Source organism: Lonchura striata, chromosome Z (assembly GCF_050655825.1).
Source record: "Lonchura striata isolate lonStrDom1 chromosome Z, ASM5065582v1, whole genome shotgun sequence".
NCBI classification, from domain to species: domain Eukaryota; kingdom Metazoa; phylum Chordata; class Aves; order Passeriformes; family Estrildidae; genus Lonchura; species Lonchura striata.
In genome coordinates, this window is record NC_140740.1 from 52212961 (window position 1) to 52237714 (window position 24754).

The 24754-nt window shown below is 40.3% G+C and overlaps 2 protein-coding genes across 3 annotated transcripts; one reads left to right on the forward strand and one right to left on the reverse strand.

The window, feature by feature from the left end:
* Positions 1 to 136: 136 nt before the first annotated feature.
* On the reverse strand, positions 137 to 8156 carry LOC146763827 (uncharacterized). Its single transcript, XM_085568028.1, has 5 exons — positions 7704 to 8156; positions 7093 to 7626; positions 5442 to 5491; positions 2297 to 2350; positions 137 to 1798 (listed from the first exon to the last, which is right to left on the reverse strand). Exons 1-5 carry the CDS (start codon positions 8154 to 8156, stop codon positions 1780 to 1782), a joined length of 1110 nt encoding a protein of 369 aa, XP_085424154.1. The 3' UTR covers positions 137 to 1779.
* ZBTB35 (zinc finger and BTB domain containing 35) lies at positions 7180 to 24380 on the forward strand. Of its 2 annotated transcripts, XM_021553875.4 has the most exons (8): positions 7180 to 7331; positions 10938 to 11076; positions 12492 to 12593; positions 13563 to 13707; positions 15530 to 15893; positions 15996 to 16218; positions 19719 to 19849; positions 22142 to 24380. In XM_021553875.4, exons 2-8 carry the CDS (start codon positions 10953 to 10955, stop codon positions 22802 to 22804), a joined length of 1752 nt encoding a protein of 583 aa, XP_021409550.1. In that variant the 5' UTR covers positions 7180 to 7331; positions 10938 to 10952; the 3' UTR covers positions 22805 to 24380. The 2 variants fall into 2 exon arrangements, with proteins under 2 accessions (XP_021409550.1, XP_021409548.1); XM_021553873.4 differs by having other exon boundaries at positions 15530 to 16218.
* The last annotated feature ends 374 nt before the right edge of the window (positions 24381 to 24754 follow it).

The window sequence follows — 24754 nt, forward strand, 5'->3', positions numbered from 1 at the left end:
TTGGTTAAATTTCTCTTTGTTGCTCTATGTTACTCTCTTTTCCTGGTAATACAGAAGTGGCTGTGAACATTATGGTCTGCAAGAGATGTTAGGAGTATTTATGGGCTGTTATGTATAGTAAATATAATTTGCGCCATTCCTTGTATGAAATATGTAATATTGGATGCTTGTTAAATCATGCCCGTTGTATTAGTTCCTCCCCCCTTCCCCCCCCTTTTTGTAGGTGAGACTTGAGTGTATACTGGAAACTGATTTACAAGTAAACAGATGTGGCTCGGCCGGGAGATGGGCCATTGTCTGCTGATCGTCTGTGCTGATCGTCCAAGATGGATATCATGGAAATACTCAGACAGATCCATGTGAAAGAAGCCTTCCCGTAAACGCCCAACATTGAATTTTTCTCCTCGTCACCAAAAAGAAATCCTTATTAACATATGGACTCCGAATAGAAGAAAGGACTGATTGCTAAAACCTTGGCCTCAGGCAGAATTTTCCCTATAAAAACCGCCTGTGCCAGGATGGAGGTGTGTGGGCATAGGGGAAAACCTCTGCTGCACACCCAGAGTCGACCCCGGGCTCGGCTCTGTCCTTTCTGTGTGGCTGGCTAGATAGAATTTGACCGCTAATAAAATTATTTTTATTTTTTAATCTGGCTAAAATAAACTCTCATGTATAACATGGGCAGATTCACCTGAGTGCAAGATGGAGGTTGTCTTAGATGGAATGGAATCTGACAAACAAAAATACTGATTGCTTGCTGATGATAGTTCTTGTCAAGTAGCAGGGTCAGAAGAGGCCACAAAGATGTTGAGAAGGCTGGAGCACCTCAGCAGCAAAGATAGGCTGAAAGAGTTGGGGTGAAAAATAGAAGGCTTCAAGAACACCTCACTGAGGTCTTTCAGTACCTAAGAGGGGCTGAAAGAAAGAGAAAGAGAGACTTTTACATGGGCAGGTAGTGACAGGGCAAGGGGAAATGGTTTTAAACTGAAAGAGGAAAGGTTTAAGTTAGATGGTAGCCTGACTTAGTGAGAATGGATGGACTAGATGATCTTTATGGTCTTCTATAATTTTGTGATTCTGTTATATGCTCTAGCATTAAAGCATTTAGCACTTCCAGAAGCTTTCTAAGTTTTTCCTGTCTCATTAAAATTTCACATTTATTAACTAACAAAAAGTTATTTTTGTGTATTTTGGCTGAAATATGTATAACAGAAGTCCTCCATCTTCTGCTATTACAGTCCTGTATTTTACTTTCCAGAGATGCAGCTGTTGAAAGTAACAATGACCAGAGACACCATATCTAACGAATATAATAGTTGTACCTTGACACTGGCAGTCTTCCTGTTCACCCTACAGCTTTGGATTCCCAGTCTTTGGAAAAAGCAAAATTAGAGTAGAGTAGAAGTGCAACTGCATTCCAGAAAAAAAGGATGCAGAATGCAATGCAGAGGAAATAACTAAGTATTTGAAAGAAAGAGAAATGAGAGAAGATTTGAGGACATTTTGTCTGAGGACACATTTGGAAGTAACCTGCACAAGCCGTCACACTACTACATATCACTACAAATAGCAAAGAGATGGGAAAATCTGCCCTGCAAGATTCAAGCAGCCACTGTTGGTTGTTTTTATAAAATTACCATGATTTCTTAAGTTCACATATAATTGGATGGAATTCTTGTTCTTACCTGATCTGAGAATTCACACTGGACAGGCTCCATATCATGTTGTCTAATTAAAGGTAGTAACAGCAACAGCCATTTTGTGTCTCCTCATCCCTTTTCAAAACCCTTGGCTAAACCTGTGGAACTTGAAAGGTGAGTAAGTCCTGGTCCCATCAAGAAACAGCCATCAGAATGCCTCAACAGATCTTCAGTCAGTGGGGGTTTGCATGGATGTTCATTTATAAGGGTTCATGTAGAACTACAGTAGAGATGAGTCCCAGGTTGGCATTTTACTTTGGTACATCCTCATTTCTACCTGACCTCTAGTTTAATTTTTCAATGTCTGCCTCTTGGCAGGAAGATGTTCATAATATTATTAATGTATGCCTTGTATTATTTACTAATTATTATTTACATATCAGGCACATAACAGTCTTAAGGATTGTATCTAAAGAGATGTATCCCCCATAGAGCCCAGAGTCTGCATTCCACACCTGTCTTTGACCCATCAGCATTTTATCCAGCCCATTAAATTGCAGGCTGAAATTTTCTGACTTTTTCTTTCAAGAAAAAAATAAAAACAAAACAAAACAAAACAAAAAAAATCCAAACCAAAAAAACCCAAAAAAACCCACCTAAGTAGGGGTTTTTTTTCTGCTGATCCTGCATCATAATCCTTGCCAGATTTCCTGTAACAGCCAAAAAAAGGAAACAAAATATGACTCTGAAGTGAAAAAAAATTTGTAATGATTTAAGAATCATGGCAGTAAAGTTGCTGAACATTCTCTTCAGCTAACAGGCATTCAGGAAGAGAGCTCAACCAGAAAACAAAATGGAGAAGTGATCCTATGACTGCACAAAGTAATAGTTAACAATAAATGCTCTTTAATTGTATTCCCCTTTTTTCAAAGACTTCTTGCTTGTAAATGTTGTTGTTAACTTTTTAAATTCCTAAACATAGCTATTTGCCTATGTAAGTTAAAAAGTACAAAACTAAAGGACAGTGATGAATTTCAGTTGTCCTGAAGCCAACACAGGACTTCAGTCTCCACTGTTTATGCAAATCATTATGCAGTCAGCAGCTCAGGCACTGTTCGAGGCTTCCAGTGTGGATCATGTGTGAGGCTGACATTAAGAATTCGAGTGACACAACAAACAGAAGCTGGGTGGTCTTCCAGTAGCACGTGCGCTTTGGTAGCTGCTCCACCTGCAAGTCTACAAAGTGAGTACTCACATTATAATCAGCACAGTCCTGGTCAATGTGACACAGAGCACACACTGTCTTGCACAGATAGAAGATGCACTTGATGGATCAAAGGCTGTGCCAGAAAGAAAAAAGTTCTTGAAGGGAAAAAAATATTCTTCTAGAAAACAGGAAGGATTCTAGGTTCACAGCTTTCCAACTTTATATTGCTCTTAATCTTATCTTAATTGCATGTGGAATGACTCCGATTGTCTCCAGGTTCTGGAATAAAGTTTCCAGTGAATATTTTATGCCCATATCAGCCAAACATAATTTCACACAGCAATAATATGATTCACAGGTCTACATTTTTGTAGGATGATTACCTGACCTGAAAGAGGATAATCTAAAATTATCTGTTAATGTTCTGTATACATAATACATGGAAGTACAGTTGTGGGCTAGGTCAAAACTTCTTATAATTTAAATTTAACTCCTCTCAGACTCTGTAGATTTTCATGGGTTGTGAAAGAGCTTGAGAAAAACCACTACATTTCATGTCCTGATGTGCTGTGTCCACTGTTGATTATCAAAAAAACTCCACAAAACAAAAATGCTTTTGCAAATGAGGTTAAATATTTGTCTATGAAACATTTGGGTCACATCTGAAGAGGCACTAAAAAAATATATGAAATCTGTAATAATAATGTCTGTGTATGTTATTTCTACTCATGGTGCACAATGTATACCCATGCAAAAAATTGCCCAGTGCATGTGTATTTTAACAATAAACACAGATCACTTTTGAACAGAGTATTTCTTTAAGAGGCTTCCAGATGGTACTGACCTAGACAAAGTCTGCTGAATTTATACTGGGAAATGATATTCCAACTCAACCCATTTTATATTTATATGTATGATTCTATATTATGGGATCAAAAGGAAAAATAGCTAAATACTTATTTCTTTAGGCATGCTTCTTGTAATCCTGCAGAATCCAAATCACTACAGTTTATGAAACTGAGGGACAATGAGTTGCTGGACTTGCTTCTTCCTCCAGATATTTATAATTATATAAAAGAAAATATTTAGATAAGAACTATAATTCAATACCATTGCTTGCAATGTTCAACAGACACTGATCTCCCTGACTTCACTAGTCAGCTGCTCTTTCTGGGGTCACAAAAATATGAAACTTGTAAACAGTAGATAAGACTTGGCACGGAGCTTTTAGGTTAGCAGATACTACTGAATAGATGTAAATGTACATCCTGTCCTAGCTGGACATTTCCTCTGAAAATAGAAAGATAATGAAGGAAGAGGTTAACACGTTTGTGTCATAGGACTAAGATTTAAATTTTTTTTACATCAATCTACAATTCTACACATTACAGTTTTCAAGCATTCCATTTTGATTTTATTTATTTTATTTTGACTTTATTGACTACAAAGCTATTTTGACTTCTTAACTCCTTATATATTTCCTTCAGTCTGGAAATAATAAAGAAATAAGAAAAATTAACAGAACAGATCTCTGTGAGAAGCACAATCCATGTTTATTTTCCTTTAAAACTTTTAAAACACGCACTGATATTATTGCCCTCAGCATACCTATCAAAGGGGCCCCACATAAATATTTTCCTCTTGCATAACAGCACACATCTGGGTTGCTCTAGGCATGACAGTAAAGCCTTCTTATGCACAGAACAAGTCTCTGTGCATGGGAGATGTACTGACTCGTCTGATACAGAGATTTCTTGCAAATGATTGATAACACTATAAGAATGAGAAGTTGATTTCGTAAGAATTTTTCCAATAGAAGAGACTAGAACAGCCCACATTGCAGCTACCTGTATTCTGCCTGGTGAATAATTTGGTTTTGATGTGGGAGATCTGGGTGTGCTATGAGTGCACTAAGGAGATTTCAAAACCATTTTGGGATCCAGTCAGAACTGTCCAGCAGGCTGGATGTAGGTCAGAGGCTGCCAGGTGGATGGCCTTGCACTAGATGAGCTAATGGTCCCTTTTGAACAATAGTTATATACTCAACGCTGCACACAAGCAGGCCTCCTGAATTCTTGATTTCACATCTCCAGCTTAATAATTCCTACATTTCCTCAGACAAAGAGGTGTTTCATTTATTAAAGAAGGAAAATATATGAGTCACAATTTTCTACTATTAGTTTAGTACTCATTTTTGGATGTTTGGTACATCACAGCTCCCCCGGGAGAGGCTCACGAGGATCGGCCTGGACAGATGCTCTCAGCCCTGTTCAGTGCTGCTGTGAGAGGCTGGAGCTAGAAGAGAACACCTACACTTCAGTAATTTTCCCAAACTCAGCTGAATGTTATATCCAGAAGATGTACCATGTTATTTTAATTAATACAGGATTTTTTAGTGTCATTGAGGTGATTCTGAAAAAGGAAAAAAACATAGGTAATTTTTAGGCATATAAATGGCTAATACAGGTTGAACGAGAGATATTGATAAAGATCTTTAGATGTTTGCTTAACATATTCTTCCTTATGTAAATAAAATGCACTATAAACCAGGTAGTTTCCAGACTTACTAAAACTAAATTGTATTGTTTTTTAACATAGCTCTTGGAAGTCTTGGAGGTAGTGGTGGGAAATGACACAACCATCTCTGAGAGAGGAAAAGGAGAACATAAGAGTTATGGTTTAGTCCATGTAATTTTATACTTGAAAAGCTATTAGGACCAAGTATAAACTGTTCATTTAAAACCTTCAGCCTAACCTCACAGTAAAACTAGATGGAGGAACCCATAGGAAAAAAAAATACAGTGGAAAATGCTGTGAGAAAAAAAGTAAATGGTCAGAACAAACCATACCTTAATCTAAACCAAGCAAGCCACCAACACTGGACAGGTAGAAGGTGCTGGAATGGAAAAATTTAATTCTTGTTTTGTACTCTACTACAGTGATATCTTTAGCAATATTTCTATTTGGATTATAAACTATTGGAGATATAGTTCTTCTACTAAAAATTAGCTTTCCTCTACTTTAGAACAAACATTCATATATTTTTAAATGCAGGAGGCATCAACATTGCCTATGTACTGTTGTGTACCAGAAAACAAGAATGGGTGTGGCAGGCAACTCCTAGAATGCAAATAACTGTCTGAGCAGACCTACTGACAAGATCAACAGCACTGTTATGTTAACAAGGCCATTAAGCAATAAGCACCATGGGAAAGGGATGGAGTTCATAAACAAGTCAATTTTCAGGAATGAACATGGGCAAGCTCATTAGAGCCACAGCATGAGGCTGCTCTTCTCTTGTCAGCTTCAGCATAGAGGCTGTCTGTTCTTACAAATTAAATTATTATATTTGGATGAGTACATTTTCATCTTGTGGCAGGACATGAAACCTGGATGACTAGGGGTCCCCTGAAGATTCCAGTGTAGAAAAGAAACCCAAGTTTGGTGTTGTCAGTGCTCAGGCAGGATGGCAGAAGGGCTGGTTGCAGCCCGTACCATGCACTTGCTGTCTCAGTAGGGTGCCTAGGCCAAATAGCCCAGGAGATCTTGGGATCTGCAAGCTGCTGCCTGGGCCTTTCCTTCCTCAGCTGCAGGGACCAGGAGCTGGAGAGGCACAGCTGAGCACCACAGAGTGAGACTTGCTGGGCAGTATTGCACTTTAGACTTTCCAGCTTTTGACACTGCTTCATGATACCCATTTTGGGTACAGCTCAGTCTGAATTATAAAGTAACACGGTGTTATGGAACTGCATGGAAGAGTGGCTGTGTGACAGTCAAGAGAACACAGGATGAAGGGGATCCTGTGGGTATGAGTCCTGCTTGTGAGGGGGTGTGTGGCCCTAACACTTGTCTTCCAAAATGTTCTGATATGCCAGACTAAGGAATGTACTGCAATGCAACTGTAAAATGCATCTAGAAGGGGAGACACAGGTACTCCTCATCTGCAAGAGGAACAGAGTTGAACAAAGATGATCCAGGGACTGGAGTATCTCTCTTATGAGGACAGGCTGAGAGAGCTGAGCCTGTTGAGCCTCGAGAAGAGACAACTGAGAGGGGACCTGATCCCTGTCTGTCAGTGCCTGCACGGAGGGTCAGAGCAGGGACCGGGCTCTGCTCGGGGGTGCTGAGCCCGGACAAGAGGCAATGGGCAGGAACTGATGCACAGGAACTTCCCCCTGAACATGGGGAAGAACTTCACAGCACAGGTGACTGGAACAGATTACCCAGAGAGATTACCCAGATTACCTCCAATTCTGTCACGCTGAACCCGCCACACTGCACAAATGGACTACAACTCCCAGCATGCCCCGGGCCGCAGGGCCCCTCCCCCGCCGCACGCGCGCCCTGTCGCGTGGAAGGTGAGCGCGGGGCAGGCCGGGAATGCGAGTCGGGATTGGCCGGCGCGCGCCCCGCTTTCCAGCGTGCCGGGCAGCAGGAAGCGGCGGCGGTGGAGCGGGAAGCGGCGCGGCGAGAAGCTGCTCCCGGTGAGTACCCGGCGGAACCGCCTCCCCACCCCTCGGAGCGCCGCGTCGTCGGGCCGCGACCCGGCCGGGAATTGAAAAGGGATCGATTTAATGCGCGCTTTGATGACGTAATAAGGACTAACGAGGCGGCGGCGCTGCCGCGCGCCGGGCTCGGGGCGGCAGTGGCCAGGTCCCCTCTCCGGGCGCCCCGCGGGACCCCCGTGGCTGCCAACGCCGCCCGCACCGCGCCCGGATCCCCCGAGCGCGGCGAGCCCTGGGCGCGGGCCAGGCCTTCCGCCTTCGCCCGCTCGGGGCGCTCCGCGGCCGCTCATTGGCTTCTGCGTCCGGGGCGGGCGCTGCCCGCGCTTCGCTATTGGCGGAGGTCGCGCTGACTGACACCGGCGGCCGCCAATGAGGCTGCGGGGCGCGCGGGCCGCAGCCCGCGGGCGGCGCGCGCGGGTGGCGGGAGCCCCGGGGTGGGGCGGCCGGGGGTGGGGGCGCCGCCTGGCGGCCGCTGTGCCCACGGTCCCGGCGGGAGCGGCACCGATCCCGCGTCCGCGCTGCGGGGCTGAGGGGCGGGATCGGGATGGCCTGAGCGCTGGTTTTGAGGAGATCGTGCGGCAGTGTGCATGAAGAACTCCTGCTTCTGCAATGCCCAGGCCACGGCTCCCCGCTTCCCAAGATGGCGGTGCTGTGGGCACGCCGCATCGGCTCCTCCGGCTCACCCGAGCTGCCCCAGCACTGCCCCGCCTGCGTCTGTGGGATCCCTGTGCGGGAAACAAAACATCTCCTGCCCGGAATCCGAAGAGCTCCTGGTGTAGCCCAGGAGAATAGTACGAATAACATGTTTCATTGAGGCGGATTTGTAAAACTAGCTCGGCGAATCATATGCACATCACATTAAATGTATCCAGAGTTACAGGCTCATAAGACTAAGGCGAATCATATGCACATCTCATGAAATGTATCCAGAGTTACAGGCTCATAAGACTAAGGCGAATCATATGCACATCTCATGAAATGTATCCAGAGTTACAGGCTCATAAGACTAAGGCACTGTTTCGATGAGTCTTTCAAGGAAATGGCAAAGACAACTGAAGCAGTCCACTCTCTGCCGCACGTCTGTGAGCCCACTCATAAGTGGGAATTTGGATCGCTTCTGTCCGTCCTCCTTGGCCGCTTTGTTCTCCCAGTTGTACTTTTCACTCCTTCCTTCTAAGCAGTCATGCTCTTACTGAACATGTGCTGTTTTGTAAGGCCTTTTTCTGCAGTATGACCGAGGTTTTTAAAATGGTCGATGCAACTGCATTTAGATACATAGTACATTCACATTTTTATAATGAACTGCCTAACAGAAACTATATTTCTTATTAGGTTTTGTAACAATTTTAAGAAAAAACTTTTTAAAGTATCTTGTATTTGCTAGGCTAAGGTTGCTTTATTATTTTGAGGTTTGGGGTGTTTCTTTTTAAGATATCCCTACAGTCAGTTTGGAAGTAAAGCAAAAACCATGGGAGATGAAAATCATGAGAGCTGGAGATCAAATTTTTCTTTTTAGGAATTATGTTTTTTATTGCAAGTCATCTACCCTATTGTAATGTGTCAAAAATTAAACTGTGAAGTTTAATCCACATGAGTTTAATTCCCACATGTGACTTTAAGTGAAATACTAGATGGCAAAAGAAAGGCAGGAACTTCTGATTGTCTCAGACCCATCATTACAGATGAAGTGAAGAGAATGCAGCAACAGCATCTATTCCCTTCCAGCTCCTCTTCCTCTGCCCACTTGAAGACCCTCACAGTTGTTTCTAGTGCAAAATACAGAATATGTAGAATTGTCTCAAGGAAGGATTTGCTTTGATGTTTGATCTTTGTGTACTGTCAAGCCTCTTCAACAAGAAAGGAGATTTAATCCCTGATATAGAGAGCAGCCGACATAATGTCTGGGTGTTAGAAAAACAAATTACTTTTGGGTAAAATTGCCTTCTTAAGCTTACAAAGACATCAGTGATCTCAGACCTAAGGGCAGGCTAACAAAAGCCTGGGAAAATGGGTGTACCACTGATAGTGGACACAGAGAATCTAGAATTTAGAGGCCACAGGGACATGTAGCAGAAACCCCAAAATAAGGAAGAAACTGATTAAGCAAACTTAGCAATTGTGTTGGAATTGGCTCCAGCTGGGTAGCAGGTAATTCTTACTGAGGGAGATTGCAACGACCCACCCAAGAAACCTGATCCAAAAGAAGAGAGAGACTGAGCATGTGGACTAATTAGCACAGGAAGCAAGAAAATCATTAACCAGTAGAAGAGAAAATACTAATTAATTAGGGAACTATGTTACTTGTAACCAATGAACACTAATCCTTTTGCTTGGTAAAATGTATAATAATTAGTAAAAAGCTTTTATAGTGGGTACTTGATTGTGGAATTCTCCCGGGCACCCAGGCCTGCACAACTCTAAAATAAATAATCAATGTCACCTCAAGTGTGTAGTTCTTGGCTCATTGCACACCAGGTAACGAATCCGACTTTCGCAGACAGCGTTTCTGTGATTGACAATGTAGCAGTAGCAGGTAGGGCTGGATTTCCCTAAGTAGTTGCTTCTGCTCTACTTATTTCAATTCTCTTGAAAGAGAATTTTTGTCTTGGCAAAACAGCTTCTTCATGGGTGACTTTTTTCTGAGAGACAAAAAGGAGTGTGTTTTGTGGTGTAAACAGGAACTCCATAATTCTTTTTTTCTGCAGCATTCTAAGAGTAAGCCACATTAGTGTGGGAGTTGAAGATGAGCGTTGCTGCATAGACCTGAAGTAATTTTGCCTGGAGGTAATTTGTGAAGTGCTTTAGTTGAAGCACTTGGATGCTCTCCTGAGGTTCTTCTGGATATGCAGCAGACTACTGTCTGCATCTCATCCACAGACACCGAGTTCTGCTAACCCTCTCCAGGTCTGAGATCCTCTGCAACTCCCACCCCCAGCTATGTTTATTGTGTTAGTAAGGGAGGAAGTGCTATCAGACTACAAGCATTATATGTCAAAAGGCTGGCAAAGAATATTTCACTTTACAGAGGAAGAAGTGTAAGTAGGATGGATGAATAAGCTTAAGAGAGAATGAAATCCCTGGCAATCGTAATGCACTCAGAAATTGAAAATTGCTGCTGTATTACATCCATATTTACAGAAATTAAACAACTTGTGTTCATGAGCTGCAAAGTATGACTTAAACATAAAAGTTTTAAGAACTGTCTGTTAACCAGGTGGATTGGAGGGATTGCAAGAACTGTATGAAGATTCTGAGATTATGCTGCTGTGGTATTGGATGAGTAGCTGTGGGATGTTGCATTGCTGTAGTATTTGCTTTGAGGGTGGTGGGTCCCTGCTGAATCTGTAGGATAAAGAAATAGCCACTTTGGTTGTTTCTTCATGTGTCCAAATAAGACAATATTTCACATCATTAACTGTGCAATCATTACCTGTTGGCTAACATTGGGTTAAAAAATGTTACAGTTTTTCCATTGGCTTTATAGTCCTGGCAAAGTGATAGATCACATTTGTATAATAACCTGACTCTGCACAGTATTTACCGAGTGGCACAGTATTCTTAATCTCATCCCACATTTGTTTTCAGACCAGGCCTTTTGCCATGGAAGCTGAGGAAACTATGGAATGTATCCAGGAATTCCCTGAACACTATAAAGTTATTTTGGATAGACTGAATGAACAACGTGAGCAGGACCAGTTTACAGATATCACTCTAATTGTCGATGGTATGTACAGGCCTGAGAACTAGTTGGCATTCAGAGAATTCTAAAAGCTGTGCTGGGATGCTGTTGGATTTTTCATGGTCAGATGTCAAATGGGTATGAACCAATTCTTAGTTCCGTACCTGTGTGAAAATTACTTGCAATTCATTGTAGTGGTTAATAATTTTGCTTCTGCTTTCCCAAACAAGAGACTAAAATGTTTTCAGATAGAAGCCCTCTTTGAAACTGCTGTGGTATATTTAATGTGCTAAGGATTGCCAAAATATTGTTAAAATACTCTGATTTGAGCTGTCTGACTGCATGCAGAGAACTTTTACAAATACTTTGTTTAAATTTAAAAAACCCACACCTTGAAACAATATTTGCTTCTCATAGCAGCTTCTCTAGTATCTGTTTTAATGAATACTTAGAAAAAGGGTAGAAGCACACACTTTTTGTATGTGTTCTAAGAGCATAAGAACTTCTTTAAAAGGATGATGAAGATACTAGTGCTTATTACTTCCTTAGAAAAGATGGTATGTGGTAGATCATTTAAGTCTGCTTCACATTCCAAACATGTCTTAGAATGGATGAGCACTGCAGGGAATATAGTGTTCACTAGGCCAGATTTAGCTAAGGGAGTAGCACCGGACCTTTTAAAGGATAGCAGCAACTCACTTGAAGAAAAAGGATCCTACAGAGTCCAGATTAGAAGGAGGTAAGCTAATGAAAAAGAATATTCTTCAGGGACAGCCACAGTTTCACCAATAGCGCTTGCCCTGAATGTTTGCTCCTGCTTTGTCATTACCAAATCCTTGTGTTGAACTCGGAGCTGGTTTTGTGTGCAGCTGTGTAGTTCTAATCTGTGTGGCTTTCTTTATCCCTGTACCACTGAGCCCTATGAATATGCATGCCTCCACTGGGGAGAAGAAATAAGGACTGTGAAAGACAGAAAGAATAGAGCAGAACCACTTTTGTTCTGTGGTGTTTATGCTGGCAGTGGTGATAACTTATATCAGTTATAAATTTGTTGTGTAGGAGCAACAAAACCACAATGTACACAGAGCTGAGCCCAAGACATACCAAGAAAAGTTTGCATAGAAATTTCCCATAATTCATTTCTTAAATATCTGAAAAGAGAAATGAGTGAGTCAGTCACTCAGTCAGTGAGTCAGAGGAGTGAGTTCTCCAGCTAGTTGAGTTGCAGAGCTTTAGCAAGGTCAGCAATGTCAGCAAGATCAGCAATGTCAGCAAGATTGTGTGTGAGAAGGGATGAGCAAGCTGCAGTACTATCCTATTTTACAAGGAGAATCACTCAGTATATGCTGCTGGAATAGATGTTTACACTGGGTGGTCTTTTTTCCTGCATCTGCACTTATTCTGCACTATGAAGGGAGGAAGGTGTTACCTTAAACCAAATGTTTTGTCTCCATTTGCAGGTCACCATTTCAAAGCTCATAAGGCAGTTCTTGCTGCCTGTAGCCAGTTCTTCCACAAATTCTTCCAAGATTTCACTCAGGAGCCTTTGGTGGAGATTGAAGGTAATCTGATTTGTGCAAATAAAAGCATTCAGAGTTATGTGCTCAAGCTGCAAATTATTGTAGCATCCTGAGTAGAGGCTAGTGCATGGAATCATAGAATGTTTAGGGTTTGAGTAATAGAATGTTAAGATTATCTAGGCCCAACCTCCCCTTCCATGGGCAAGGATGTCTCCCACTAGACCAGGTTGGTCAAGGCCGTATCTAGTCTGGCTTTGAACACTTGAGCATGCTTGGTCATTGCAGTTAACTTTCTAGATCTTAGTTCTTGTGTTGTTCTGAGACAGCTACCATAACTGGAAAGAAAGCCTCCCTGAAGAAAAATAAAAATGAGAACAGTATTAAATATATTGGAAGGGATTATGTGGTGCTTTTTCAGGTTTTCCCCCCTTCTTTCCCCTAATACATGGCTAGTGAAGGTCAGGCAGACCCTGTATATGTTTTTAGGAGTAGCAGTACTACACAAAAGCTTTCCCAGAGAAAAGTCATTCTGGTCAGCTGAAAAAGGCTGTCAGTGATGGCCAATGGCAGGTGCCTTGGCTGGGATGCAAGAGCAAGGCCAACATGGGGCAATACCTATGTGGTAGGCAGGGAGGAGATGAAATTCCTAGAGCAGCATTTCAGCCTCCAGGAACAGTATTTTTGTGTTTAAATCTCTATATTATTGAAACAGCTTTTTGTCCATCTTATCATTCTATTTATCTTTGTCATGGCAAAATTCCACAGTTGTTTCAGACTATGTTTCTCTAGTAGGATTTTTTATTCCAACATGAGTGAGGTTGGAACTAGGTGATTATAAAGGTCTCTTCCAATCCAAACTATTCAGTGGAGCCATTTAAGGGTGTGACCTTTATAAAACTGGCGACTACAGTATTGTGATCAAAATGGTATGCAGGCAAGTGTGCAAGATTCTTTGGGAAAATGAGGCTGCAGAATTGTTTAAGGTAACTTGTTTCTCTTGCCTGTACACAGGTGTTAGTAACATGGCATTTCGTCACCTAATTGAGTTCACCTATACAGCAAAGCTAATGGTACAAGGTGAGGAAGAAGCAAATGATGTTTGGAAAGCTGCAGAGTATCTACAGATGCTTGAAGCAATCAAAGCACTTGAAATCAGGTAAGCACATAAGCCTCTTTTTCTTTCCAACACTGAAGGAGAGAGTCTCGATAAGGCTTTTGCACAAGTTGGCTGCCAGTATTTTGCAGTGCTGTTCCTTATGGTGGAACCTCCTTAACTTGTGTAGAACCATATCTTCTTCTACTGTAACATACATTTCAGAATTACACAGGGTAAAACAAGAACGTCACATTCATTGGGCTAGAACTCAATGACAAGTGACATGGCTTCTAAATGTTGTTGATGTTGTAGGGCTGTGACTCTGTGGTACCTGATAGTTGGTCTCTGTGCTGTCTGATGGCCCACACCTGATTGACAGCTGGCTGTGCAGTGACAATGTGTCTCTGGTAATCAGGCAACATTAATAAGTTTGTGCTTGTTTTGATTTCATGGTCCTTGTTTTGTTTTATAGTGTTTTGATTTTGGGTAGCTTTCCATAATTTCTGAGGGAATAAGTAGTGATCTTAAAACCTCTTGCTGCAAAATTAACCTCTCAAACTTCTTGAATGAATGTAACTGTTGAAGTCGGTTTTATGTGGGTTCAATACTGAATCAAATGTTGCTGCAGCACCTGTTATCCAGTACAAGGAACTGTAATCCATTGCAAAAGTCTAGCTTGAAAAACTGGGTGCCAGTCCCATAATGCTGTTTTTCATCCCCTTTCTTCCATTTCACTTCCATAAAGTGCTCTCATGTTCTCATTCCTACTGCATGCTACACTAGTTGCTTTTGGTATGTGATCCAGGAGCTCCTTGCAATGTAGCTGTGATCTGGTAGACATTAAAAATCCAGGCTATATGAAACTGTGTTTAGCTACTGTTTTCCTGTATGTGAACAGACGAAGTTGCCATTTATAAGGTGTGGCCTGCATTACATCATTATTTACACATCTGACAATATGACTTGGAGATACTGGGCAAAGTCTTGTCTCTTGTTACTAGAAAGCCTGGAAGTGATAGGGAGTGCATTACATGAAAGGAGTCATCATGGTGTAGAGAAGGTTAAAAGCACACTTACTCCAGTCAGTCTATTTGATGGGAAGATAGCCACTTATTTTTGAAACTGATGATCAGTAGTAAAACCTCCAGCACAGTAGTGCTGTGGATGACTTGAAAGCATTGACCCACTCAGCTGTGTCTGTGTTTGAGATGCCATGCCTATCCCTGACATTTTGGAGGAAGGGAATTGTGTGTGCATTATGCAGAGAGAGCAGCACTGAGGGTTTTGTTTAAGCCCAGAAAATTAAATTAGAATACTCCTTTCACATCCTGGTGGCTTTTTTTAATGTGAGCTATTAGCAGTGTGCCTTCCTGAATTATGGGATACGTTAACCCTTGTGTGTATAATCGTGTGAAGTCACAGCTAAAGTGTTTTCTGACAAGCTCTAAGTACTGCTTAGAGTTGCACACAATCCAGAGCTTAAGAGGTGAATGGCATAGGAGGGACTTAAACCTTATTTCTGAGTAGGCAGGACAAAGAATTAATTATTTTAGTGGAGTTTTCTTTCCAATAACAGAATTTCACAAATTCATAGATCAGTCATTAGGTTAAGTGGCTTTTCTTCTTGATAGATACTTTGTATCATTCAAGAAGAGCTACTTACTTTAAATATTTAAAGATATTTTATAGCTTTAACATTATTTTACTGCACTATGGAGTGTAGATTAAGGAAAAATTAGTTCCTGATGTGCACACAGATAATGTGGTCATCATTCAACTTTGAGAAACAGCAGGGGGAGTTTTGGATGCAGAACCTCATTACTAGACAGGAATTATGTCATTGTTAATTGATCTTAACCATATTTATGCAAATACTTTTCAGGAACAAAGAAAATTCATCACCCTTAGAATCAAACGAAGCACAAGGTAAAAATCAGCCAAAAAAGAGGAAGATTGCTGAAACCTCTAATGTTATCACAGAAACACTGCCATCTGCAGAATCAGAGCCTGTTGAAATTGAGGTTGAGATTGCTGAAGGGACGATTAAAGTGGAGGATGACAGCATTGAAAGCCTTGAAGAAGTAGCTTCTGCAGAGCAATCCATAAAGTACATACAGACAACAGGTACATCAGATGAATCTGCTTTGGCTCTTTTGGCAGATATCACCAGCAAGTATCGTCAGGGAGAGAGAAAATGCCAGATGCAAGAAGAAGGTGATAGTGCAACTGACCCCTCGTGCAAACAGGTAGAAGGTATTGAAATTGTGGAACTTCAGCTGTCACACATGAACAATTTATTCCACTGTGAGAAATGTAACCGTTCATTTAAATTGTTTTACCATTTTAAGGAACACATGAAAACACACTCTACTGAGAATTACAAATGTGACATATGCAATAAAAGATACCTACGAGAGAGTGCTTTGAAACAGCACCTCACCTGTTACCACCTTGATGAAGGTGGTGCCAGCAAGAAGCAAAGACCTGGCAAGAAAATACATGTATGCCAGTACTGTGACAAGCAGTTTGACCACTTTGGGCATTTTAAAGAGCACCTTCGGAAGCACACAGGTAAGAATACTGCTACAGTCCTGTGCTTGTGGCCCTCATTCTGGTATTTTGGGCTTTTGCACATTTTGGGGAAATTGATAATATGCTGAAGAAAATAAATGAGTCTGAGTGCTAGAAATACTTGGTTTCTAGTTACGATTAAAATGGTGGTATGTCTTTATGTTTGTTCATGTTTTTTGTTTTCCATTGATAGGAAATTATATATAGGGGATTGAGTAAATTAAAAACAAGCACCTAAAACCAGAAAGTAGTAAGGAAGCTTCTCTGTCAAAATCTTAGAGATGTTTTTCAAAATACTTCCTTAAGTCATGTCCCCTTCTTCAGAAATACCAAATTGAGGAACTACTTTTATTTTCAAAATTTTCTAATAAATATTTATTTGAAATATTATTTGAATCACAATCTTCTTTGTGGAATGCAGTCTAGAGAGTTTCTTTATTTAACAGAACTTCTGAGCAAATGCCAAATAGACATAAAATACCCTCAAAGAATTATGTCTTATCCCATCATGTTTGGAAAGTCTTACCTTTGCTCTTGTCTCATCTCATCTATTATATGAATTTGCTTAATTAAGCAAAACTACAAAAACTGGCAAAACATTCTTAGTCATTATAGTACACTTTTTTACTGTAAAATCTGCCTCTTTGAAATCTGGGTAGCAAAAATCTTTTGAGTACAAAGTGATTTGTGCTCCTCCTTCTTTTTAGTATAGGAGATTACTTCTTCATCTCACTGGAAAGTCAGCTGACTGAATAGACAATGAGAATGACAAAGAAAACTGAATGAAAAATATATGTGGTCTTGATCTTCCAGATGTTTTTGTTTAATTATGCTGCTTATGAGTCATAAGTAAAAGTTTAATGGATGTTAGCAGCTCTATTTCTTTTGCAGCTTGTTATTGTTAAAGCCTTTTAATCAGAATGTCTTAATTTAATTAGACTGTATCTATATATGGGATTGCTGAGTATTGATATGTAGCAGTGTCTGATCTATTTTAAATAGCCTCCTAAAAGTTCCTTTTATAAACAAGCTTCTGGAAGTCCTTATGCCCTGTAAAGCAGGGAGTGTTTCTCCATTATAAGCAATTCAAATAGGCGCTAATTAGCAAAAATCTGTTCAGAAAAAAATTTGTGGCAGATTACCAGAGTAATCCAAACTATGTAATATGCCGGTTACTCTTGCAAAGAATGTATTTTCTATTCAAAGCAAGTTAGCAGATCACAAGAGGTACAAAATACTTACTAAATATATAGTGATCTACTAAGTATAACCTATGAAATCTAATTACTTACAGTTTAACATTTTCAAAAGCCTTAAGCTTAAAATTAGAACAGATATCTGCATTTAACTGTGGTCTCTTAAGGAGAATGAAAAAGCTCCCTTTTTGTTAGAGGCTTTCTAAATTCTGAGCTCTGTATGCCACTGGTTGAATGCTAAAATGAACTTGAAAGGCCTGTAAGAAAATGTCCTGAAAATGTTTTACCCCATTGTTCAATCACTGTTCCAGCAATTACATTAAAATAGCAGAGGGGCAGTAATAGGATGATAAAATGACTTGGGTTGGAAGGGCCTTACACATAATTTAGTTTGACCCTCAGGGACCATGGGCAGGGTACCTTCCACTAGACCAGGCTGCTGCCAGCTACATCCAGCTGGCCCCTGAACATTTCTCATGGAGGGGGTAACCACAGCTTCTCTGGGATACTTGTTCCAGTGCATCAACACCCTCTGAGAAATTAATTTCTTCCTAATATCTAACCTAAAACTACTCTGTTTCAGCTTAAGGCCATTCCCTTTTTGTCATTATCACTACATTCTCTTAAATTCCCTTTCCAGCCTCCCTGTAGACTGCCTTTAGACACTGGAAGGTGCTATTTGACCTCCCTGAAGCCTTTTCTTCTCTAGGCTGAACAACCCAATGCTTTCAGCATGTCTTGACAGCATAGCTACCCAGAGGATCTGCTCCATGATTTTAAGGCTTGGAGGCGAGACTGACTGGCCTGTAGTTTTCCAGCTCTTCCTTATATTCCTGTTTTAAAAGGGTTATATTTCTGCTTTTCAAGTCATCTTGAACTTCACCAGACTGCCACACCTCAAATTTTATGGACAGTTGCTTAACAACTTCCTTCACCAGCTCTCTCAAGACCAGCAGATGCATCTCATCTGGTCCCATGGACTTCCTTTTTGTGTTTGAGTTTGTCCAGGAGCTCTTTGGTCATCCATGCATGCTCTGTAGAATCATAGAATTACAGAATAGTTTGCATTGGTAAGAACCTTGAAGATCATCTAGTTCCAAACCCACTAGCTGATTGGGCAAAGTCCATGATTTTTGACGTGCAGGACTGAGGGCAGTTTAGCGTCCTCTGCCTTTCCTGTACCACGCTCTCCTAATATGTAGCATTTTGCAACCATTGAGGGGAATGTTCCCACCATTTAACATCTTTTTGTAGCTTTCAGGTGCATAAGTAACACTTTAGCTACTTTTGAATTTCTTTTAGAAGGTAATTAGGAACTTGTAAATGTTTTTCCACTGCAATATCCAGTAACTGTTGCATGCCTGAAAATGCAGGCTTTTAAACCAGCTAGGATTGATCCTCATGGTATTCACTGAAATGGCTCAGTCTCTTTTGGAGTTTATTATCCCGTTTGTTTCAGTAGTGATGTTGGTGGCAGTACCTATACAGATTATTACAGACTTTCAGAGGAAACGCACTCTTCCAGGTTTTCTTGTAATTTAGTTTGCTTGAATGTCCTTGTGTTTGTGCATGGTACAACACCCTGTGTTGATTATGACTTGATGACAGCATAGTACCTTGCATAATAAAAAGACTGCTTTCAGCTTCCCCTGCTGTTGTCCTTAGCTGGCTTCTACGCTTGATACCATGGCTGAAATGAAGTGGCCAAACTGAGAGGAATTTTTATCTTGCTTGTGTCCATTTATCCTGCTTGTGTCCCTCTGTGCTTTCTCTTCAGTGTATTTTGGGGAAAAGTTGGGTGCAGGGTTTTTTTGTTTTAGTATTGATTTACTGTTATTTCATAATCATTCTGTGCCAGCTTTGTTTTCTGGAGCTCAGTTTCGAGTATAAGTTGTTACTACTGAAAATAAAAGGTTGTATTATTTAAATTCTTACTTCTTTAATATGTCACTTTGTATATTGACTTATGTTGATTCTTTAATTGTAGCTATTATCACATGAAAAGTGTGAAATAGCTCCTATTTCTTTAAAATATTTTGCCGGACTAGTAATATAATTTCCAAAAATACCTTAAAAGCTACTGATAATTGTTATATTGGTTTTCTTCTGAATGAGAGTTATGACTCTACATCAGTTTTTTTGCCCTTTTGTATTCAATTTTCATATCTTTTTCTGCAGAATAATCCCATTGGCCACATCTTTACAATGTATTTATCAACCTAGACAAGAGAGTGAGAGGAAGGAGACCTGAAAGAAGACTGTGTGGTTTTATTCACTTACAAATCCTTGTATCTGTCTCAACAGGTGAAAAGCCCTTTGAATGTCCAAACTGTCATGAACGTTTTGCTCGGAATAGCACGCTGAAATGTCACCTGACAGCGTGTCAGTCTGGAGCTGGTGCTAAAAAGGGAAGAAAGAAACTGTATGAATGTCAGGTGGGTAATGGAAATAGGTTAGGTATCTCCCTCCTTCAAGGAGTGTGGGAGGACTGAACAGGAGAGGCAGTGAGAGTGGGCTTATGTCTCTGAGAGCTACTTCAGTAAAATAATGTTGAATCACAGAATATGCTGAGTTTAAAGGGATCCACAAGGATTGAGTTCAGCTTCCAACCTTGCACAGGACACCTGGAGTCACACCCTGTGCCTGAGAACATTCTCCAGATGCTTCTTGAACTCTGTCAGGCTGGTGCTGTGACCTCTGTCCTGGGGAGCTGCTCCAGTGCCCAACCACCCTCTGCGTGAAAAATGTTTTTGATATCCAGCCTAAACTTCCCCGGCACAACTTCAGGCCATTCCCTCGGGTCCTGTCACTGGTCACCACAGAGCAGAGATCAGTGCCTACCCCTCCTCTTCTAACCAGGAAGTTGTAGACAGTACTGAGGACTTTGGATTACATTCAAAAATATGCAGATAAATTCTCACATCTCCATTTAAAATATGGAGTTACTGATGTGGAGCCTCATAATACTTACAGTCATAGAGATTCTTCTGGGTAGGCTGCATTCTACATTGCTTCCTTTTCAAGATTCTTGATACACTGACCTGGGCCTTTCTCACTTCTAAGCATGCTTCACTAAAAGTGAAGCCTAAAGTCAAGTCCAAAATACAAATTATTATTTAATTTCTTGTTTCGTTATTCTCTGTTTGATACCAAACATACTGATTTTGTCTGGAAAGTAATTCAAATTTATTATGGCATTCTATAGTGTTTTTTAAGCAAAATGAATGCTGTAAAAGATTGCTAGGGTACCTGGTCACTATATGTAACTGACGTTTGAAAAGCTATTGAGATAAATATTTTAAAGAGTCGATTCAACTCATAACTCCTTTTCTAAACTTCCTTATCCTCTCACAGATGTAGTGAATATGGATTTGTGCCCCTTCAGCCTGCAGAAACTGTACCCATTCTTGGATAAGTTTTTAGTTTTCCCCTTTAGAACTAAGTTTGAACATATATTTGTTCATTGAACAGAGAGGAGAAAAAACTGTCGTTTCTTGATGAGTCCTTTTTGTGCTCTTCAGGTGTATGCCTTGAATACTGAATTATATTGTGTGGCAAGAACAGTAATTATGTGCAACAGTAATTATGTGCCTGGGCATTGCTGATAGTCATTATCTTTATGTATGACAAAGTAATTTTGAGTCTTTAATATTGCCATTTTAAAAACAGTATGTGCAGTCTCTTTCTGAAATTAGTCTGGGGGAAAATATGTGGCAATAGTATTACAACCCATTTTAGCAGACTTCAGCAGTGGAGATGTTTGTCTTGACTACACAGACCTGCTGTTGAATTAATCCTGTCAGATACTCCCTCCATCATCTTTCTGTGCAGTTACTGAAAATGATAAAGAGATTGAACCTCTGTTTTCAAAACTGTTTGCCAACACTGAAGGGGTATTGAAATGTGTGTTTTTGTTGCTTTCTACAGCCAAACACATTTCCATGGACAAAGACTCCTGAGCCTGTGGGTTTTTTTACTCCAAGCCTGACTCTACCCCACTCATCTGTTTCCTCCACCCTGCATCTCATTTATTTATTTCATTTAAGTCTCCATGTGTTTTCCAGCTGTTTACCTCTAGTGCCAGCTGAAGGGAAGGAAGGGAGCTCATGTGGTTTGTGAAAACAGTATGTCTGCTGTTGAGACAGTACTTTTTGCTGGAAGAGAATGAGAGGGATGGAGTTTTAAAGTTTTGTCTGCTGAAATCACTTAAGTGTTTTGTTTTTTTAAATCACAAAATGGGAGAGTTCAGCCTACTGTTAAACCTCATGATGTCATGAGCAAGTGAAAGCTGTTAAGAAAAAGTTGTTCATTAGTGCTGCATCTAGAATGTCAGTAAAAGAACAGTCTGTATTACACTTTCAGTGCACCCTATTAATGCATAAATATTTTTCCACCCAAAACTCTAGTGCCAGACATGTATTGATTGGGGTATGATGCTGTACATGAATATCAGATGAGAAAACTTTCAAATGCTCTACTGACTTGTGAATTTTGTAGGTATCTTATGTATACAGAACTCAAAATAACTCACCATTCTTAAAAAAAGAATAAAATATCAAGTCTTCTGTTCATTTGAAGCTTTCTTCGCAGCTTTTACCTCTAATATGTATCTTTTTTGAATCCAAGTAACAAGAAGCTATACAATTTGAAGCTATGATCTCTGATAGGCACTGTATTTTGTCACATTACTGTTGGCACTGTTTAATACACTGTACCTTTTGTTTCAGGTTTGTAATAGCGTGTTTAACAGCTGGGATCAGTTCAAAGACCACTTGGTAATACACACTGGTGACAAGCCCAACCACTGTACCTTATGTGATTTGTGGTTTATGCAAGGCAGTGAGCTGAGAAGGCATCTCAAAGAAATGCACAATATTTCAGAACTATTAGTGACAGAAGAGGTTCTTCCAGTGGAAGCTATGGAAGCTGAACCAGTAACGTCAATGACAATAATAGAACAAGTTGAGCAAGTCCATGTCCTACCAGTAATTCAGGTACAAGTGGATCCTGCACAGGTAACTGTGGAACAGATGCACCAGGATCTCATACAGGACAATCAAGTGAAAGGTGCACAGATGGAGGAACTACAGGAACAGGTGCAGATCAGTTACTTGGAAGTTGAACACATTCAGACTGAACAAGGTGCTGAAGTGCACGTGGAACAGTTACATGTGGAGCATGTAAATCAAATACAGATGGAAGAAGTACAGGCAGAACTTATAGATGGAACAGACCTTGAACAAGTAGAATATCGAAGTGTTGATCAAGGAGAAGTAGAAGAAAAGGATCATAATCAAGCAGATGATGCAGATAAGGAACATCATGAGCTATCTGAAGACTTAAAAACACAACAGTTAGTGGACACACAAAATGCAAAAGTGGATGACTAGGACACATAATGACACTGCAGTTTTAAAAATGAAATACCAAATTATTTTTGTTAACTTTTACATTGCTTTTTGAACCATCACTGGTCACCTTTCCAATATGCTGTCCATAGGAAATTGGACAAGTGGACCAAAATTAGCCTTCAAGTACAATTAAACTTCTCTCATATGTGAAAAATACTTCCCCATTAATGTAGTGCCATGAAAAAGAAACTACCAGAGACAGGGACAACTGAGATTTTTAGCAATGAATAGCTTGTATCATTGTATCATTACACCATTCTTGGGCATATGTAAAAGTAATTTTACCTCTTTTCCTCTTGCAGTAGAAGCAAAGGCTTGTATAAATTTGCAGGATGTCTGCGGCAGGAGAGTCAGTAAAATCTGAGGGGTTCTGCTATGTACCTATGAATTTTTGGATCTTAACTTTCAGGCTGGGCTAGAAACACTGTTGCTGGAGATCTTGGAGCACGTAAATCCTGTGCCTTTTCAATACTGGGTGGTTACATTTCCACAAAGTTTCTTGAGAACTTAGTTCTGTAAAAGGCATTGTAGGTAATGTTATAGTGCTTTATATTTTGCTTGAAATTGCCAGTTACTGATTTTCTTTTTGCATTAAATTTAGAGGCGGGGGGCTGAGGGAGGGAACAGACTTTACTTGGAGGCAGCAGGACACGCTAAATGGGACATTTAAAAATAGGAAAAGCTTGGTAAAGTCTGTGATAAACATGATTTGGAAGAAAGCTACAAACAGGCTCTTCTATAAACAATAATTTTTGAAAATTAATATGTTTAAACATAAAGAGACTTGTCTGTATGGTATCAGGTTCTTGGGTTTTTTTAAATGAAATTCTGACACTTGACAAAAAGATGTGCTAAGCATAAAAGGAAAAGCCATAGGTATGAGTGCTAAACTGTGGATTGAAAACTAGAAGTGTAAATAGTTTAATCATTGTTAGAAAATAAAACAATACCAACCATTAAATGTTGCATTTTTTGTTTCATCCACTATTAGGAACAACTGAATGACTGGCAATTAAGTGCAAAGTTCCAGTGTTAAGGATCAATCTCATTTTTAATATGATTAATAGCTTTTTACTGTAAAGTTAGATTTGTTTAGAAAATGCTTGTCTATGGTCAAGGATGTTTGGAATGTCTTAATTACTGCTGGAGGTTGGAGGTGCTCAAAACTCCTGAAGACCTTTAATTTCAAAGTCTTAAATGAAGGAAAGAATTTTTGCAGATAGTCCCTACTGCTTTTGCTTATACTACAGATCTTAGTTAAAATCAGGCTTTTCTATTCCATCTTCAAATGCCAAACTGTTTCCTGGGATTTGTGCTTTTATTTAGTTTCATTCAATATTATTGTGTTTGATTATAGCTTTTGAGAAACCGTTGCAAAAGAAACATGGATCACAATGAAAATTTCAAACAATTTGATTAATGTAACTTTTTTTTTTTTTTTAATTATGTTTTGTGTTTTCTGAGATGCAAGTAATCTGTGACGACATTCTGTGCAGGGGCAAGGATGTGGCCCAACGTTGATCATGACAGTAAATTTTAGCTATTATATTTATACCTGGCTTCTGATAAGCATCTTGTCTTCTGATAACATGGAGGGGACTGTTTGATTAGCTGCGAAGCTCTAAACTTTTTAGGTATAAATGTATATAGACAAAGACTGTCTCGGTGGATTTAAAGGAACAACGTGCCTGTGCATCTGACCAACAAAACTATCTTTTGTGTAGTTTTTCAGTCGAGTGTAAATTAAACAATTCTAGGGCATTGCCAGCAAGGCCGTGGTTGGAAAGCACTGCTCCTTGGTTCTGCTTGCTGTCCCCTTTCCAGCAGCAGTTCGTGCGGCAGGGACCTGCAGGAGCGGAGCTCTGCGCTGCGCCCAGCCGCGTCTGTCCCGGCTGCCAGCCAGGCGGGCGGGAGCGCGGCGTCCCTCCT